This window comes from Ctenocephalides felis, unplaced genomic scaffold (genome assembly GCF_003426905.1).
Source record: "Ctenocephalides felis isolate EL2017-DRISC unplaced genomic scaffold, ASM342690v1 CF-g0.4_SCAFFOLD_01886, whole genome shotgun sequence".
NCBI lineage: Eukaryota > Metazoa > Arthropoda > Insecta > Siphonaptera > Pulicidae > Ctenocephalides > Ctenocephalides felis.
In genome coordinates this window covers 160,971,984-160,990,530 of record NW_020538040.1, presented here as the reverse complement: position 1 = coordinate 160,990,530, position 18,547 = coordinate 160,971,984, and the positions used below count along the sequence as shown (strand labels likewise).

The 18,547-nt window shown below is 28.5% G+C and overlaps 2 protein-coding genes across 2 annotated transcripts; one reads left to right on the top strand and one right to left on the bottom strand.

Annotated features, from left to right (window-relative positions):
- The first annotated feature begins 7,018 nt into the window (after positions 1-7,018).
- Positions 7,019-15,019, top strand: LOC113376150 (soluble guanylate cyclase 88E-like). The gene is made up of 12 exons (XM_026616072.1): positions 7,019-7,186; positions 7,252-7,533; positions 8,713-8,918; positions 8,991-9,114; positions 9,186-9,321; positions 9,396-9,522; positions 12,467-12,671; positions 12,795-12,941; positions 13,355-13,487; positions 14,049-14,276; positions 14,341-14,589; positions 14,664-15,019. Exons 1-12 carry the CDS (start codon positions 7,019-7,021, stop codon positions 15,017-15,019), a joined length of 2,361 nt encoding a protein of 786 aa, XP_026471857.1.
- Positions 15,020-15,524: 505 nt separating this feature from the next.
- LOC113377504 (traB domain-containing protein-like) lies at positions 15,525-17,980 on the bottom strand. Its single transcript, XM_026617853.1, has 8 exons — positions 17,825-17,980; positions 17,530-17,708; positions 17,201-17,320; positions 16,999-17,130; positions 16,662-16,801; positions 16,442-16,596; positions 16,263-16,371; positions 15,525-16,194 (listed from the first exon to the last, which is right to left on the bottom strand). Exons 1-8 carry the CDS (start codon positions 17,943-17,945, stop codon positions 16,041-16,043), a joined length of 1,110 nt encoding a protein of 369 aa, XP_026473638.1. The 5' UTR covers positions 17,946-17,980; the 3' UTR covers positions 15,525-16,040.
- Positions 17,981-18,547: the final 567 nt, after the last annotated feature.

The window sequence follows — 18,547 nt, the reverse complement described above, 5'->3', positions numbered from 1 at the left end:
GAGTTACCTAAGGAAGGATGCCAGGGCCCCTTCAACAAATAAGTAGTCGATGCAAATAAAAACTGTATTGATTAACTAATAATTTGGTAACAAAAATTTAATAAATAGGAATTTTGAATTCTACACAACATCAGCTCTTTGTGTTATTATATAACAGAAGAATTTCTGATAGACTATTCACGGAATTGTAATAATATAAATTACTTTCAATGACTTTGATACATACGAGAAATATGAACTTTATTGATTTAGAACATGTATAAAAGGCACTTGTATAAATAAATAAAAAAAAACTGAATCAACATGTTTTTCCCATAGCAAATAAAATAAGAACATAGTTTTTCACACATATGTCTGCCAAATTATTCTAAAATCTTTTATTCGCATAATAGTTGTAGTTGAATAAACAAAAGATAAATTGTATTTCATGCATTAAAAATTAATAAAGTATACCTTTTTAAGAAAATGATAATGACTCAAATATAATAGTATAAACAAAACAATATTTTCAGCAGATATATGTATACAACTATATTAATAATGCACGACCAGAAAATATTTCACTAAAATATACACAGACTGCTTTATAAATTATATCGGATAACTAAGGAACAAGTTCTCAAAGCACCTTCGAATTTATTTCATTTAATATTAAAAACAAGAATTAAATACATAATTAATAATAAATATTTTTATTACAAGCATAAAAAGTAGCATGCAATCCGAACTCGGTCATTACTTGTAAATCTCTTTCAGAAAATAAATTATGAGTAATATCTCTTTATTTATTTCTACTGAAATTATAGTTTCACTAAAGATGACAAAAAAATATGTGATGAAGTAAAAATTTTCAAAATTATTTGACTGCTTTAAATTTGAAAATAAGAAAAACATATATACATAAGAATTAAATATTGAATATTTAAAATATTATAAGTACTACATATCAGATGTAGTACGATAAATGTCTGTATATAATTCCAGAAATATATTCTTTGACTCGCTTTGTATAAAACATGCTTTGCACTTACATTTTTAGATATCCTGTATAGCAGCTCCCAGAACACAAATCCAAGACTTCAACCACCTCTGGAGCATCTGCCAGAAAACTCAAGTACTCGACACAAAATCACTACTTTAGAACCACTACATAACTTTAGTCTTTTACAAGTCTATTTGACCTGTTGCAATTGTCCGAGTAAAGTTTTTACACAACACACGGACTTATATTAGAGACTTTCGTAAATTTAGAATTCTATAATAACAGATATGTTGTGGAAGTACTTCAAGTATTACCTACAAAACCACATATATAAATTACATTTGATAATTGCATATATATATAAATAAAGGATACATTAGCACTGTAAATAAAAAGTTTAATTATAAAATTGATTCAAAATGGGGGCCCTGAAAGAGATAATTATTACATTCAAGGTACACCGAAGCACTTCCACGAATACCCATTTTTTTGGCTTTTAATTAACATTTCACAATATATTGTTTATATCAATATGATCTACAGAATTAATTAGACGATTTGATGCACAAATTAATTAAATCTAATTAAGGATTTAATTAAAAACTCTTAATTAACGCGAGCTTATGTTAATTCACGAACAATTTCTTTGACATTTGAAGTGGCTGAAGTTAGGAAAATGACGACCGCAACTGTTTGTGCAATTTAAAGCGCGAAATTCAAACAGAAATTTGAAACATTGTGAAATTCACTTATAATTAGGGAATGCAATACCGATGGAAAATTTCAATACCGGTATTTCGGTAAATTTTCATTTTAAAATCGGAATACCGGTAAATTACCGGTATTTTTATTATCTTAAACAAACGTAAACAAAATTGAAAGTTAACAGTACAAATATAAAAAAATGTATATACAACTACAACTATATTCAACTAAAAAACAATAAAATAAAACAATAAGTTTATTTCTTTAAATAATAATTTAACAAAATAATATTCAATTTAATTAATTTATTATCTAGAATATTGAGTACTTTTCACCAAAAACAAACTTATGAGTAAGAAAGACCAAAAACTCATAAAAGATTATATTACATTATTATAATAAACTGTATTGTCTGTATCCGATGTGTTAAATTAGCATAATCTCCAATATTTAAAAAAAATAATTTTTCTACACTAATTTAAAATCGTATACTTTGACAAGATAAATAATAACTTACTATAATTGATGAGTATTGTTATTTAAAACAATGTGATGCTTCTATAGTACTTTCAAACTTCGAAACGTTTTCGAAAAATAATATTTTATAATTGTAATAAGAAGCAAACATATTTAGTAATTATCATAATTATTATGTATAAAGTTAGAAAAAAATAAAGATTACGCAGGGGTAATCTGTATGATATAAAATATTTTGGTGCAAATATCACTTAAAAAACCGTTACATTATTTTACATCAGATGAAACAAACATTATTATTATCAGTCCAATTCTATTTATTGTAACACGATATGAAGCCCTTAGTAAAGCAATAAATATTCAGTTTAATGGCGAGTTGAGATAATATTTGACATTTGTTTATCCTATAGAATCACTTAAAGATATAGCTGTTTATGCGGTTATGGAATTTAAAGATAAATTTGTTCCGGGCAATTTAAACTTTAGTGTATTATGTATCAAATAGCGCTTATGTAAAAATACCGAAAATACCGGTATTTTTGTTGTAAATACCGGTAAAAATACCGCCAAAAATAAAATTAAAAACTAAAACGATTGAATTGGAGTGAAAATAAAAAAAAGAAAAAAAGCAAATAGTACTTACAATTAGATAGATTTTAATAATCCATGGTATCAGGATATGGTAATGCACAACACAACATTAAACTTGCATTTAAGCAATATTTCACAATTTACTAACGTAAAAAATCACAGATAGATAGTGTGTGTGATATATGTGTTGTCAGTAAACTGGTTTTGAAGACATAACGGAGAAAAAGATTTTTTAAAAAATATTTTTACCAAGATTCTACACATGTGTGGTAGTTCCACATTGTATTGTATGGGTTCCGGTCCCATGATTATCCGTGATTCTTCTTAATGGGTCGATAATAAAATATCATTAAAAAAAATTCTAGCTCTGAGAAAAGAGGTTAGTCAAATAGTTCACTGGCCCTTCTACTATTACGCGCTTCGTTATTTCGTCTTTAAAACAGCTACGCAACGCTATTGCTTTAAAAAAAAGTTCAAATTTTCAAAAAATCGAAATATAAAAACAGCAAATTTTTTAAAGAAATCCACAATTTTTGGTCGGAACGTTCCACCAATTTTCCTTAAAGCAGCCGTATATATACATACATATATATGTATATATACATATATATATACATTTATATATATACACACACATATATATATATATATATATATATATATACAGTAGAATCCGATTAGTATGACGCCGGATATATTGACAACCGTTTATTATGACGTACTTGCACTAGGAAGTTTGGTTTCCATACAAAATTCCTTAAAAAAATAGTCGTCTAGTCGGATATATTGACGTCGCTTACATTGAAATGTCGCTTATAATGACCCATTTTTGCAAAAAAAATTTGTCCAATTATAATGACCGACATGATTTTACATGATATGGCCAAGTCTACGAAAGCAATTGCTATGTCTTTTGTGCACAATAGCACCAGGGACTGCTTTTACAATAAAATTATGTAAAGAAATCAATCAAAAATTACTGTTAATAAGTAGGGTAGACCAATAATTAATGGTCCACCACTGATATCTCGCAAACAAATAAAATTAGATTTTTTTAACAAAAATGTTTGATAAGTAGAGGGCAAAAAATGTATAAATTCATAACCAGCCATCATCTTTATTCTTATGACTTTGCTATCAGAAGATCATGTAAAATCATGTCGGTCATTATAATTGGTCAAATTTTTTTGCAAAAATGGGTCAATGTAAGCGACGTCAATATATCCGACCAATATGAGTGGGATAAAAAGGACCAGCAGAACCTTTACTTTGACAAAGGTGTAAGCAATAAAATAGTAAAGTTTTAAAAAAGCAATTTTACAAGAGATTAATTAAATAAATTGTTATTCCGGCTCGTCTGATGAATATTTCTGACCAATAGCAGATCAATGTAATATACTGTGTTGTCTTTGTAACAAATGTACCCACAGAATTAATATTTTGCATCGGTTCAATAATGTAGCGTAAAATCCCTTTAAAATTTATTAGAAGAAATTGCATCTGTTTGCCCCCTGGTTGTCCCACTTTACCCCGTATGTGAGGTAAAATGATACAGATATCAAATTTTGAAAAAATTTTAAAAAAGATATTATTTATATTATTAGGAATTATGTGAAATTTTAACATAGTTCGATAGATGCTTGTTTGATGTGTGTTATGTGTTGCAAGGTTGTTCATTGGGTTTAGACAGTATAATTACTGAAAGTCAAATTGGACCTTTGTGCCCCACCCTTTTATATTAAATTTTAATACGTGTCATATTTATTTTTAATTAAAATGTATGTATATGCTTTTCTTTTAATTTACTGAAACATGGAACATATTTTCATATTAAAAATTTTTCTTCAGTATGCTTTGTATGACGACCGGTTAGTATGACGAGATTTCGTCGTCCCTTCGATGTCATACTAAGCGGATTCCACTGTATATATATATATATATATATATATATATATGTGTATACTTGCAACAGCACGCGCGTTTACCAGTTGAAGTCGTATTATTGTCCATGGACCTTGATTGCGAGAATATATACTTAATATATTAACGACATCAATGTGTCAATCGTGTTTTGAATTATTACTACTTATTTCTGGTACTGATATATATATATATATATATATATATATATATATATATATTATGAATGAATTGGTTCAGCATAACAGTAAGTATAAAATATAATGTAATTAAAAAGTTTTTCAAATCCTTATATAAATATAATATATATATATATATATATATATATATATGTATATATTTCTGTATATGTATAATAATTTTTCTTCAGATGAAAAAAACGTGGAGATAAAAACAAAAAGTTTTATGGGCAGGCATTCATCCAGATAACAGATCAAAAATTAAATTAAGTTTCTAAACGACAACTATTTTGAGGAGGAATAATGCTTATGGTAAAATTCTATCAGAATCCTATTAGATTTCTTAAACAATGTATGTTCATTATAAGATACTCGATGTCTTAAATTATTTACTTTGCTATAAATTTAAACAGAAAGACAGAAGAACATCGAAAGTGATTGTATTTTTTAATACAGATCATTGCGTATTTTGAGTTATTTTAATAGCCTTACAGTGATATTATTAAATGATATTAATGCAATTAAAACTAGAGGTGCAAGGCATCGTGTCTTAAATCAAATATCTAGAACTTTCCAAACCGTATTATCATACGGCTCTAATCAATTGAACAGTGAGCTCTTATGAAGAATAAGGTAGTATGTATCCTTTATCTATCATTTAAAAAAATTCTTCTAACCTTTTTACTTTTTATTTCAGACTAAATTCTGCACTACTAAATCAACTGCCCTCATCGACTCTATTCAATCAAAAAATTTAGAAATATTTTACATGAATGAAAATTTTAAAAGCTTTAAACTTCTATACTCGAAAATGTTAAGAATATTTGTTTGAACTATGTAAATGAACTTTAAACATTATAAATCTTGGTGCGGAATCCAAAGAAATGGAAACAAAATTTATACTTATCATTAAAAATATCTGATAATTTGAGGTGCATATGCCTAATGATCATTTTTGACCGCCAAATGACATTCTTTTAACGTTTTTTCGGAATCTATAAAACCGCTGGGCCTGCCTTCCCTAAATTGTAATCAATTCTTCATTCCGTCAATACAAGTGAAATGTTTTTCGAATCATTCAATTGGACTCTCCTCACCGAATTGCCATATTTTGCACCAGACTTTGTCAAAACCTAATCAGCACATCTGCCCATCAATAGAAATCGAATGGTTTTTGAATCATTCAAATCTTATTCCCTTTTATCTATAGGTTGATCGGTGCACTCTTCTGTTATGTATGGATTCACACACGCATACAGGTGATGTATGAAAATCCATTATTCAAAAATATACCCTCAGAAACCTCTGAAATGTTAAGATGTGCAAAAATTTTATTTTCGATTGTTTTGCGATTACTATTAACTATGCTCAAATCCTACTATAACGAAGATATTTCTTTACTTTTACTATTAAAGAAGTATTTAAAAATATACTTTCCACGGATTGCTATTATATTATGATGTTTATATAATTCTTTAAATACTCCCTAGCTGCTACCACCCTGACTTCATATATATATATATATATATATATATATATATATATATATATATATATAAATATTTGTATGTATACTGTTATCGTACAGATGTAAGTCTATCCTTGGTCTCAGGTATAATCAATAATAAGACTTCATAATTCGCCGTATAAGCTTCTACAAAAATAAAATACTAATCTGGATAAAAATTTAACAAAATAACAAAAATATAAGAAACAAATGCTAAACTATGATTATACTTATGCAATTACATTTTGCAATTAATCAGAAAATTAATGAAACAATGATTATTCAAAAGTGAGCGTCATTGTTTAATATTATAACAATAATAATTAAAATGTTTTGTTCGATTTTTATGGTGATATTTTTAATGTGCTATAATCGTAAATTGATCGGATATAATAAGGAATAGATATTGAACATTTTTGGGAGGATTGTTTTTGTTAGATTATAGAATTGAAGAAGCACTAGGGCATTTTCGATTAATTGCTTTAATAGGGCTCGCGTTCATTATTTGCAGAACTAATTGATTGGGGGGTACCAGTACATTCAATGCCATTGTGTACGAGTGTGGTGAGTTGCGTGCAAACAGTTGGTTCAGTGGATTTTATCAACGCAAAAGCGTAGTACGTACGTCGCGGTTAACGCGACAATATTCAAAAAAAAATGTACGGAATACTGTTAGAAAATTTAGTGTCCTTCATTAAAGAAGTTTACGGAGAAGACAAATGGCATGAAATCCGACGTCAAGCTGGCATCGATGCCCCAGCATTCAGTGTTCATCAAGTTTATCCGGAAAACTTACTGAACACGTTGGCTAAAAGAGCTCAACAGGTTCGGGATTTTATACCTCGAACTATATCAATTATTCCAATGTGGCGATCATTCCATTTCTCTAGGTTTTAGGTTTGACCGAACGTGAGTTTATGACCGCAATGGGTGTTCAGTTTGTGAGTTTTGTGAGCCAATATGGATATGACAAAGTATTATCGGTTCTCGGAAGACATATGAGGGATTTTTTGAATGGTTTGGATAATTTGCACGAGTACTTGAAATTTTCATACCCCAAAATGCAAGCACCAAGTTTTATATGTGAGAATGAAACAAGGCAAGGTTTAACCTTGCATTACAGAAGCAAACGGAGAGGTTTCGTGTATTACACGATGGGTCAAATTAGAGAGGTTAGTGAATTAAGAACTGAAGGTACTAAACACATTAATGTTAGTATTAGGTTGTCAAATATCTCCCTTCCGCCTTTTTGTATTATAAACCAAGAGCAAAAAAGCGGAAGGGAGATATTTGACAACCTAATATTATACATTGCTACTTTACACCTTCATAATAAAGATAATTATATTTAATGTACAATAAGTAACCATACCGTATAACAAAGGGTTACGTTTCAAAAAACTACCTACAAACTGTTACGCGAATTCGTGCTATACGAAACAGAGCAGGGATTAGTACAAAAAGAGGGGTCGTGTTCCAAAACTTGAGAAAAAAAGATACATATTATAATTTCATAATAAAGGTAATTATTTTTATTAAATTTTCTTAACTAGTAATACTTATTAAATTTTATAATCATTTTCTCCGTCATAACTAACAATAAGTGCTATCCAATACGAACTATTTTTTTGGCAAGATATCTTCATCCCCTGAGCATTTTTTGTACTGGTTTCAGACTCATCCTCTTTGCAAATTTTCGTAAAAAATCTGTTATTTGCGATAGTTTAGTTTTAATGAAAAGATCTTTATATATTTTTTTATTGATGCTACATACAAGCAATGCGCTTATTTTATTTGAAGGATCTTTATTTATATAATATGGCCAACTATTTGGGTAAGCCTAGACATTTTTTTGGATAGTACGTACGCACTTCAATTTAAAATTGTTAAATGAGGTATCATTTCCACTGGTTTTAATACGTTTAATGAGATGTTGTACGGTGATTTCACTAATTTTATAAATTTAAGCTTTAATAGCTTTTTCTTTTATTTTATAAAATATTTGCTTAATTCTCGAACTTTGTTAAAGTGTAACCGTGCTAGGAAAGTATCATATTATAAGAGGGACATTCATAATTGTCGAACTGTGTTAAAGTGTGGTTAATGCTAAAAGTCATCATCTGGAAAAATCATTGAACGCAGATATAAAGTCTTTATGAAATTTATAATAGATTTTTCATTTGTACTACAGCTAATTACTTTACGATAAGTGAACTTGAAGCAAATAAAATTTAGTATATTTATCCTATGCATTGAACCTTACACTTGTATTTTCAGTAGTGCGTTCTTCACCAATAAAATTTTATTCTTGATTGTTCAAAATAATACTTCTGAAATATTTTTAATCAAAGGTGGCACGTCATTTTTATCACAAGGAAATGGAGATAATATTAGTACGAGAAGAAATGCTAATGGATACGGTGCATGTAACGTTTCAATTATCTTTCGACAATCGAGCATTTACACTGGCGTCATTAGCAATGACCCGCGAAGAAAAACATCTACCAATTAGTGCTGCAGTACTCTTTGAAATTTTTCCATTTTGTATAGTTTTCGGGTAACTTATCCTTAGATACTTTATAAATGTATCAAAATTGTAACAGAAAGTAATAACATGCTCAATTTGTAGTGCAGACATGATCATAAGGAGTATAGGCAATTCTTTGATGGTGATTCTACCAAATCTACTAGGAAAAAAAATTACGTCAAGATTTGAATTAGTTCGACCTTTAATCTCTTTTAAATTTCAAACGGTAAAAATTCATAAATAAAGTAATTTGCAATATTAATACGCTTGGTTTAAAGTGGTGGTTTATTTTTGAAGATTTTGAACCGGACAAATAATATTTTTGAATTAGTAACTCACGAGCCAGTTCAAGAGCAACCGGGTGATACAAGAATTGCAGAGTTTAAAAATGAAGAAAGCGATTTAATGGAGGACAAAACTTTGAGACTGAAAGGTTTTATACTTTCAACAATGAAATAATTAAATTTATTTATGGTGTTAGTAATTATTTAAGAATACGATTATTAGGACAAATGATTTACATGGAAAATTGGAGGATGATGATGTACCTTGGCACTCCTGTAATGCCAGATTTAACTGCTTTGATATCCACTGGACTATATATAAATGATCTCTCTATGCATGATTTTAGCCGGTAAATATTTTTTTATTTTATATTTTACGGTCCACAATTTTGAATACTTGAATTTGAATATATGTATATGTGTATTAATGCACATATACATTTATATGCATTATATGACGATGGCAAAAATCCCTACGAACCTACGGGCCCAAACTAACTGATGTCACCTACCAGCCATGTCTATGTCTACTATGCTCGTGACAATATAATTCGTTCGTTAAACTAAATACTTCTAAATTACTATTATTATTATTATTTCTTTCTTTGTTTATTTTTTCTTTTTATTTGTTTTATATAACTGTTATTGTTATATTGTTAAAATACTTAATAATTAGTTAATTAAACACTTACAATTTAAAAAACAAAAAATTTGAGAAACATTTTTTTTTTTTTTTTTTTTTTTTTTTTTTTCTAATTATTATTTTCATAAGACTGTTATTTTTAAAATACTTAATAATTAGTTAACTAAAAACTTATAATTCAAAACACTTTAAAATTGTGAAACAAAATTTTAATTTTTTTATTTCGACTGTTATTGTTAAAATACTTAATAATTAGTTAACCAAAAACTTATATTTAAAAACACTTAAAAATTGTGAAACAAAATATTTCCTTTATCAAAATACCTAAAAATTTGTAAAAGAAAAAAAATTGTAAAAATATTTAACAATAATAATAAAAATGATAATGATAATATTAAAATAATAATAATTATAATAATATAAGATACTCAAATTTGTTAAAATATCATAAAATAACCTAAAATTAGTTAATATTGTAAAAGTATGTATTGTAAAGCTTATTAAAATTACTTATTAAATTTTTAAAAAACACTTGTAACGAACAAACTAGTTATATTAAAAAAAAAAAATTATAATTAAGTAAATATAAATAGGTTTATAGTAAATAAATTAAGTAATTAAATAGCTAATAATTAATTAAATTATATTAAACCTATAAAATATTGACTTAAGCCTTATTATAATATTAAATATTATACCGACGGCTTGTAAAATTAATAAATAAATAAATAAATAAATAAATATGTATATATATATATATATATATATATATACAGGGCCGGTCCTGGGGTCCTTAGCGCCCGCATGCAAGATTTGTCCTAGCCCCCCCCCCCAATAATTTCAACTGTTTTATCAGTTTTTCATTAAAATTATATAAACATTTACTTTATTTTTTTAAATTAATTTTTAATCATTCTGAATTTAGTACACAAAAATTTAGATGTAATCTAAAAGCGTATAAAATACATTAATTTTAAATTTATTTAGAAAATCGAGGCGATTCGCGGGTTGATCATAATCAAATATTTTTAAATTCTCAATTATTTCTGACGCAGGTGTAATATTAATATTTTGGTTTTGAAACATTTAACTTATTTATTATGCTATTTATTCTATAGAGCAAATCACGCCAAAAAAGCAAAAAAGAATAGTCTTTAATTTTTAAACATAGCATTCGTATTTTATGTTTTAAATTAAATTTTATTTTAATTTATTTTTTCATTATTTACAATATTCAAAATTGCATCGTAAACTCCTCCGTATTGGTATCGTAAGATCCGAATTGTATTCAGCTTTACTTTCCCATCAGATTCAAAGTATCAGATTGTTGTTTTAAAGTTAAACTTTTAACGTATTTTTAAAGTATTTTCCAAAAACATGCAAAAAATTACATATTCCCTTAACTGTACTGAAACAAATTATATTTGTATCTGTATTATTTCTGCATAGTTAATAATTATGTATAAAAAAAGCTTAAAGATTTTTGTTCCTAAGTACATTTTGCTTTCATTTTTCATATTTGCTCCATTTCCATAACCCTAACCACGCATGTCTTCAACATTCAAAATTCATCAGAAGCGAAACATTTGCAATAAAAGCAAAAGTTACAATTCAATTTCTCGGAATAAACATGCCATTTTTTAAGCACTGACTCCCCATTTTTTATTTTCCCGATTATAATTTGTTGATATTTTTTAACAAGTTTCGTTTTAACTAAATCAGCTCGCAATTTTTCGTCAATAATGCCCAATAGTTAATTTAATTTTTCGCAGGTTTGAGCTTATGGAATTAAACACTAGATAATTTCTTTTTCGATTCCGCGTTAACTTCAAACAAAGAAAAAATTGAATAAGTAGATTAAGCAATGAACAGAGCTGTTATTTACTAATTTGCAGAGTTATTAATCGGTTAATTGTTTCTACTGATATCACATTGCAAAATAAATGTAAATAAATGCTTTTTGTGTCTTCGTATCCCTAATTAAGTTAGATTGTTTATTATAATTTATTATGTATACTAAATTTTATATAAATAATTCTAGATTTTATATAAATAATTCTAGATTTTATATAAAAATATAAATATAATATTATAAATTTAATTTCCGAAACTCGTTTTGGCGCCCCCTAAGGCGTGCGCCCGCATTTTTTGCATGCATCGCATGCAAGGCAGGACCGGCCCTGTGTATATATAAAGTAATCAATCATTCGCATTTTTCTTCCTCTTAATCATTTCAGTCTCCTTATTTTACAATCGACGACGTAGTGCAGCATGCACTCTTTACTCATTACTCACGAGTACGATGCAGTTTTCTTTTCTTTTTATGATCGTACTTAGTAGAGTTCTTTCTTCTCCATCCTTCACAGCACTTCTTTATTTATTAATTTATCCGTCCACTTTATCCGTCTCCATTCATCTCGAGCACCACATATAAAATATCTCCAGGTAGTTCTGTCGGCATTTCTTAGAGTCCATGTCTCTAAACCGTACAGAGACGCCCTCTTTTGCTGTTATATTTTTTATATTACTGTTAATCACTTTATTAGCCGTTTATCGTACTCATCCTTTATTAAAAAAAAGTTTAATGCATTCAAGTAAAAAAATAAACAAATATATAATAATACTAGTATTTAAAACTTTAATAATTCAAGAGACTTAATGTTGGCCGGAACTCAGCAATCAGTCGAGCTGAAATTGGCATTGGATCAAGAGCAACAAAAAAGTAAAAAACTTGAAGAATCAATGAGAAAGCTAGATGAAGAAATGCGCCGTACAGATGAATTGCTATATCAAATGATACCAAAACAAGTTGCAGATCGACTAAGAACAGGGGAAAATCCTATTGATACATGTGAGGTAAAAATACCTAACAGCACTATAGAAAAGCATATAGTACGTTATAAGTGCAGTAAATGTCTTAAGTTTACATATTAAAACATACAAGATGCTATCGTAGTCAGACGTTTCATTGTATTTCAGATGTTCGATAGTGTGTCCATATTATTTTCCGACGTAGTTACTTTTACTGAAATTTGTAGCAGAATAACGCCTATGGAAGTGGTTTCCATGTTAAATGCTATGTATTCAATATTTGATACATTGACAGAAAAAAATAATGTTTATAAAGTAAGTAATATATTTATAGTTACAAACTATAAATCGTGCATCGTGCCTTAAATTTTTTTGAAAGCTTAAAAAAAAATTTTTTTTTAAACTTTTATTATGGATCTCCAATACCGCTGGACCTGCTTTCCAAAAATTTAATCAGTTCCTCATTCCGTCATTCAAACCGGACGCTCTGTTCTCTCAAAAACAGAATTGCCATTTTGCACACTTTTTGACTCGAAACTTCGAAACGGATGGATCTGCCTTTGCCAAAAACTAATCAGTGCGCCTCCCCATCAACAGTAATTGAATTATTTAACGTCGAATAATTTTGAATTATTTAAATCAGTTGATCAGTGCTCTCGAAATCGTGGACAAAAATTTGTAGCCATTCATGTGTGCTGTATGTAAATTAATTTTTAGTTATTTTTTAGGTAGAAACAATAGGAGACGCATACATGGTGGTATCAGGTGCTCCGGAAAAGCAGGACAACCATGCCGAAAAAGTTTGCAACATGGCTTTGGACATGGTTGAAGCAATTACAGATCTAAAAGATCCTTCCACGGGTTTATTTCAATTACTAATAAATATAAATATTATGAGATGTGTTGAAATGTTCATACCGGCTCTGATATTCACACGAAAGATTTATATAGGATAGAAACTACATATATGGAATTTTTAGATTTAACTTATTTTGTAATGTTAGAAATATCTGGACTGCAATTCACGAGTCAAGCTTTGGTTTTAGTTTTCGCATTTTCAAATATTCTAAATTTTATTGATAGTATAAATTATAAATCTCCGACACAACACAAAATTTTAAAATCAAAGTGTTTATACTTTATTAATCGTATTCCTAAAAGTTGAGCTAATTTTAATAATATAATAAAGAGTCACCATTTAATTATACTCGGTGAGTTATTGTAACAATATATAAATTGCTAACTCAGCGCAGTATTTGATCCGTCCGTTATCGTGGATATAAATAGATGATGTTATACTGATAAAAAATTGCAATACCTAAACATTTCAACTGCATCTGCATAAATACATTGCTTTTAATATGATAAATTTGTTGAATGAATATGAATACCCGGAAATTACGAGGGTTGCATTTTTAATAGGATCTCACTTGCAAATACGCGTCGGCATTCACTCGGGAGCAGTAGTTGCTGGTATAGTCGGGCTGAAAATGCCAAGGTATTGTTTATTCGGAGATTCAGTAAATACAGCGAGTAGAATGGAATCTACTAGTGTCGCTATGAAAATTCATATATCACAATCTACTAGGGTTTTAATACCCCCAAATTATAAAGTTACCGAGCGAGGCGATATCACCGTCAAAGGAAAAGGTACACGAATTTGCCGGATATAATGAATATCCAATACATGCTATGACTTTACATTACATTACAGGATCAATGAAAACATATTGGTTAGATAAGAATGAATTAAGAAAACCTCTAGGAAATATAATGATACAAGCGACACAGACAAGTACAAACACAAATATTTCACAAGACCAAGAATATCGGATTGATGATCATGTAACTGAGAATTACCGAACGGATTCAGGCCATAGCAGAGGTAGTGATTGCAGAAGTGTATATTCACCAGTAACATTTCAAGATGTAGATTATGTAATTAATTCACCAAACAGACGAGGTATTATCCTCTCCGTGCCAAATAGTATACATAGAATTCATATAGTAGATAGATCCATTTTTATTTATTTGCAGATTCAAATAATTGTTGTCCAAGTGACATATTTGGTTCTTTAGTATTTAATTCACACGACATATCGGATGTAAGTAGTGATACTGTTTCTTGCCCTTCCACGCCGCCTGACCACATTTTCCGCTTATCAACTGCACCGGCGCACACCATAAATCACCAGTACACATTGGATGAAGACATATTATATTTAGGGTTACGTTCACCGCCTCCCACTGCTCCTGCGATAATGGACAAAGACGTCCGGCAATCCGGCTCTCATTCCAAAATCGCCATGGACACTAGAAAGCTTAATGTACCACAGAAGATGACGTATTGCAATTACAAAACTGCCAGAGCAATCGAACAACGGAAAAGGTAGTATGTTTAGTTTGCTATATACATTTTATACCCAATGACTTCGGGTTACGGAAACTTGAGATTTAAATGCAAAGCATTTGTCAATCACACTTTGAATTTATTTCATAGCTAGATAATTTTGATTTAACTAAATCATTATTAAATTTGACATAAACTTAACTAGAGCATTGTTGATATAAATTATCTCAAGTGCAGAAGTAACCCGAAATCGTCTTACACTGTGTGAATCTTTGATGTATGAGTATGAGTATGAGATGAGAAGTTGCCAATAAAAGAGTTTAAAATATATACAAATAAACTATTGCAATATTAAAAAACATTATTTATATTTTTCATACTTACATAGACAGTGTAAAATTTTCAGTATGTAAAAGTACATTTAAAAATATTATATCAAAAATATACCTTAATTATCTACTATTGTTTTTGCATGTACATATATGAAACCTTTCATATATATACATATATAAATATATGAATACACATAAATATATATGCATGGCCGGCCAGAGGCAGGTGCACCAAGCACTCTTATTTCAAAACATACTATTTAAAATTCAAGATAACATATATATAATTATTGTTTATTTGTCAATTTTAAATTAATTGTTTAAACATTTAATTTTTGCTTTGAATCGATTTTTAAATGTATATTTAATGTTAAATGCATTTTTGTATTCACTTGCAAATTTGTGAAATGTTGACATATAATGCATGTATTACTATAGTACTTCTTCTTCGAGTTCATATTCATGAGGTTCCGCATTGCCATTTAGCTTCAAGCCCCGCAAAAAGTCCGACCGGCAATAATTATATATACATATTTATACCACATATATATACATAGAAATAGCTAAGATTTGTGAATGTACGAAAATAATCCACAACTGTCTCCTAGCTACTCCCATGTATATGTATATAAATATATATGTACATATATACATATCATATATAAATTCATAGTGTATGAAAATGGCATATATGCAAAATATGCTTAAATAAACTAATTTCTAATAAATGGTTCATTTGGAAGGCAAAATCTTCTGAGTCATCTCAAATATCCCTGTCTTTACACTCATAGGTAACATTTTGAAACTAAAATAAACACATGCAACCACAGCTGTATACTTAAAACCTTTTTGAATGATTATACTAGATTTTGATGGTTCAGGAACCCTTAAAAAATATTTTTAAAAATATAGCACAATGTATATTCATAATGATGATTCTACTAAATATATTACCTTAGAAGCTCTCTTATTTCTTCAGCCGTTACTTTGCCAAAATGTTTCACAATTCCTGAAATATGCCCTAATCCAACAACACCAACCACTAACAAAGGACGCTCCACGCCTAATCAATATATTGAATTACTATTTTTAATAAAATTAACAGAAGTTATTTAAAACTGATCGACACTTACTTGGATAGTGACGTGTTGCTACTTGCAATGAATATGCCAAGAATTTGTCACGCTCATGTATAAATACTCGACCCAATTCAGGATATTCCTTTGACAATTCCAAAAGCATTTTCTCCAGAAAATCAGAATTTTTATAATCCTCAACTTCTTTTTTGCTAAAGAGTCAAAATGATAAAAATCAAAAAAAAAATATAAAAGATTGCCAACTTATAATATTAACCTTATGGACGTTGGATGTACAAGCAAACTCCAAAGAAGTTTTATGGTTCTCCACCAACTCAACGCACCTAATGCTCTCTGTATAGTAATACTTAAAGGACGATCGCCCAATTGAAATACACATTTTGGAATCTTGGAAGCCTAAACAGAATTTTAAAAATAAAAATAAACCCCTTTAAATTTATATAATACATAGCTTAGTAAGAACTATGCAAAAATAATAAATATGTTGAAATTTATTGTCTCATTTGTGATTGTTTAACTAAATGAATATTTAATAAATTTATCAAAATTAATATTGTAGCCATATTATGATTGTAGCCATTTTTATTAATTACCTCAATGAAAGCCACCCTAAATTCGCCGCCAGGAGCCATGTTCAATTGTTTTGTTATTGAAGCTATTGTTTTCAACAACATTATATACATAAGTCCATTAAATAAACCATTTTGCTTACATATAGCCTGAATCTGCAAATATTGAGATTATAAAAATGTATTTCTATGCACTAAAAGATAAAAATTTATTTAAAAAAATTACCCTCTTCACTGTTATAGTGCTAGCTTCTTCTAATAGGGCTTCTTTATCAAATTGCAAAATGTGAGCTCGGCTCGAACACAATTCAACCATCACTATATTTGGTTTCATGTTTTGTATCGTCTAAAAATATTGAAAAAAAACAATTGCAATGCTTTTGATAAGAGTGAGTAAACATTTACTCTTCGAATAAGAATTCACTATATCAATTTATAATATATATTATGTAAAATACTTAATATATATTAAGTATTTTATGAATGACTTTACACCACTCTAAATATTAGAATTATTATACAAAATATGCTCTCATAATAAATTACATGCTTTACCTTAATGACATCATTTTGGGATTCTTCACTAAAATGTGCCGTACCCACAACATATATTTTAGTTCCATCTGTACCTTCAATATAAGTTACAGTATTTGGCAATTGGAAAATAGGTTCTTCCACTAAAGGTTTTGTAGTCTCAACTTCTAATTCAGAATTCATATTATCTGGTACATGACCTAATACAATGAATATCATATTAAAATTTGTTCTTAATTAATAACACAAAATAAAAATTATTTCACACTTATCAGTATTTAGACCTTATAAAAAATACTTTGTTTAAAATACTTACTTGAAACATTGTTCTTTAATTCACTCATTGAAAAGAGTGCTTTTTCACTATTTACACAAATTTCTTTCACTGAAATTCTAAATTTTGAGTGATAATAACAATTTTGCACAATCAAAGTCATAAAACAAACAGATGTTGCCACATAAGCATTTTCAAACAAGTGTTTACAGTTTCAATAAATATAAAAATATACGATATATTTACATCTTACCCTCGAGATTGACAGTAAAGCGATATTCTGTTTACTAACTAGACTCAGCAATTTTATATTTGACAACAGGTTAGGTATAGGGATTTGGGAATATAAATCAAGTGTAACTACATGAAAAAAATTTTTTTAGGTCGTTGGTGAAACTAAATAGTTTCAATTACAGCAACGACTGAAAAAAATGTGGTAAATATTATGTTGAATATAGTCAAATCTTTTCTTTGCAATTCAAGCAAAACTACCTTGGCCAGATTACCAAGTCTGTGGCATGGGTACACACATTGTGACGTCACGTATCAACATACCACGTGATAAGCAATTTTGACGTGTAGCTAGTAGATATGTGTATTGTGTAAAGTATATCGACAATTGCTAAGATTTGTTTCGAACGCCTAGAACTACGCTACAGGCAATTTTTTTTTTTATCAGGTTCACATACACATTTCCATCAGTTCTCACAATGTTTATTTCATACTGATTAGTTTATATTTATTTTAAGGTACAAGAACCTGATA

Coding starts and splice junctions, on each gene's coding strand:
- LOC113376150 (XM_026616072.1), top strand. CDS start 7,019: ATGTACGGAATACTGTTAGAAAATTTAGTGTCCTTCATTAAAGAAGTT. Junction 7,187..7,251: donor TGGCTAAAAGAGCTCAACAG/GTTCGGGATTTT, acceptor CCATTTCTCTAG/GTTTTAGGTTTGACCGAACG. Junction 9,523..12,466: donor TCTATGCATGATTTTAGCCG/GTAAATATTTTT, acceptor TAATAATTCAAG/AGACTTAATGTTGGCCGGAA.
- LOC113377504 (XM_026617853.1), bottom strand. CDS start 17,945: ATGACTTTGATTGTGCAAAATTGTTATTATCACTCAAAATTTAGAATT. Junction 17,321..17,529: donor CCCAAAATGATGTCATTAAG/GTAAAGCATGTA, acceptor CAATATTTTTAG/ACGATACAAAACATGAAACC. Junction 16,372..16,441: donor AGCAACACGTCACTATCCAA/GTAAGTGTCGAT, acceptor TATATTGATTAG/GCGTGGAGCGTCCTTTGTTA.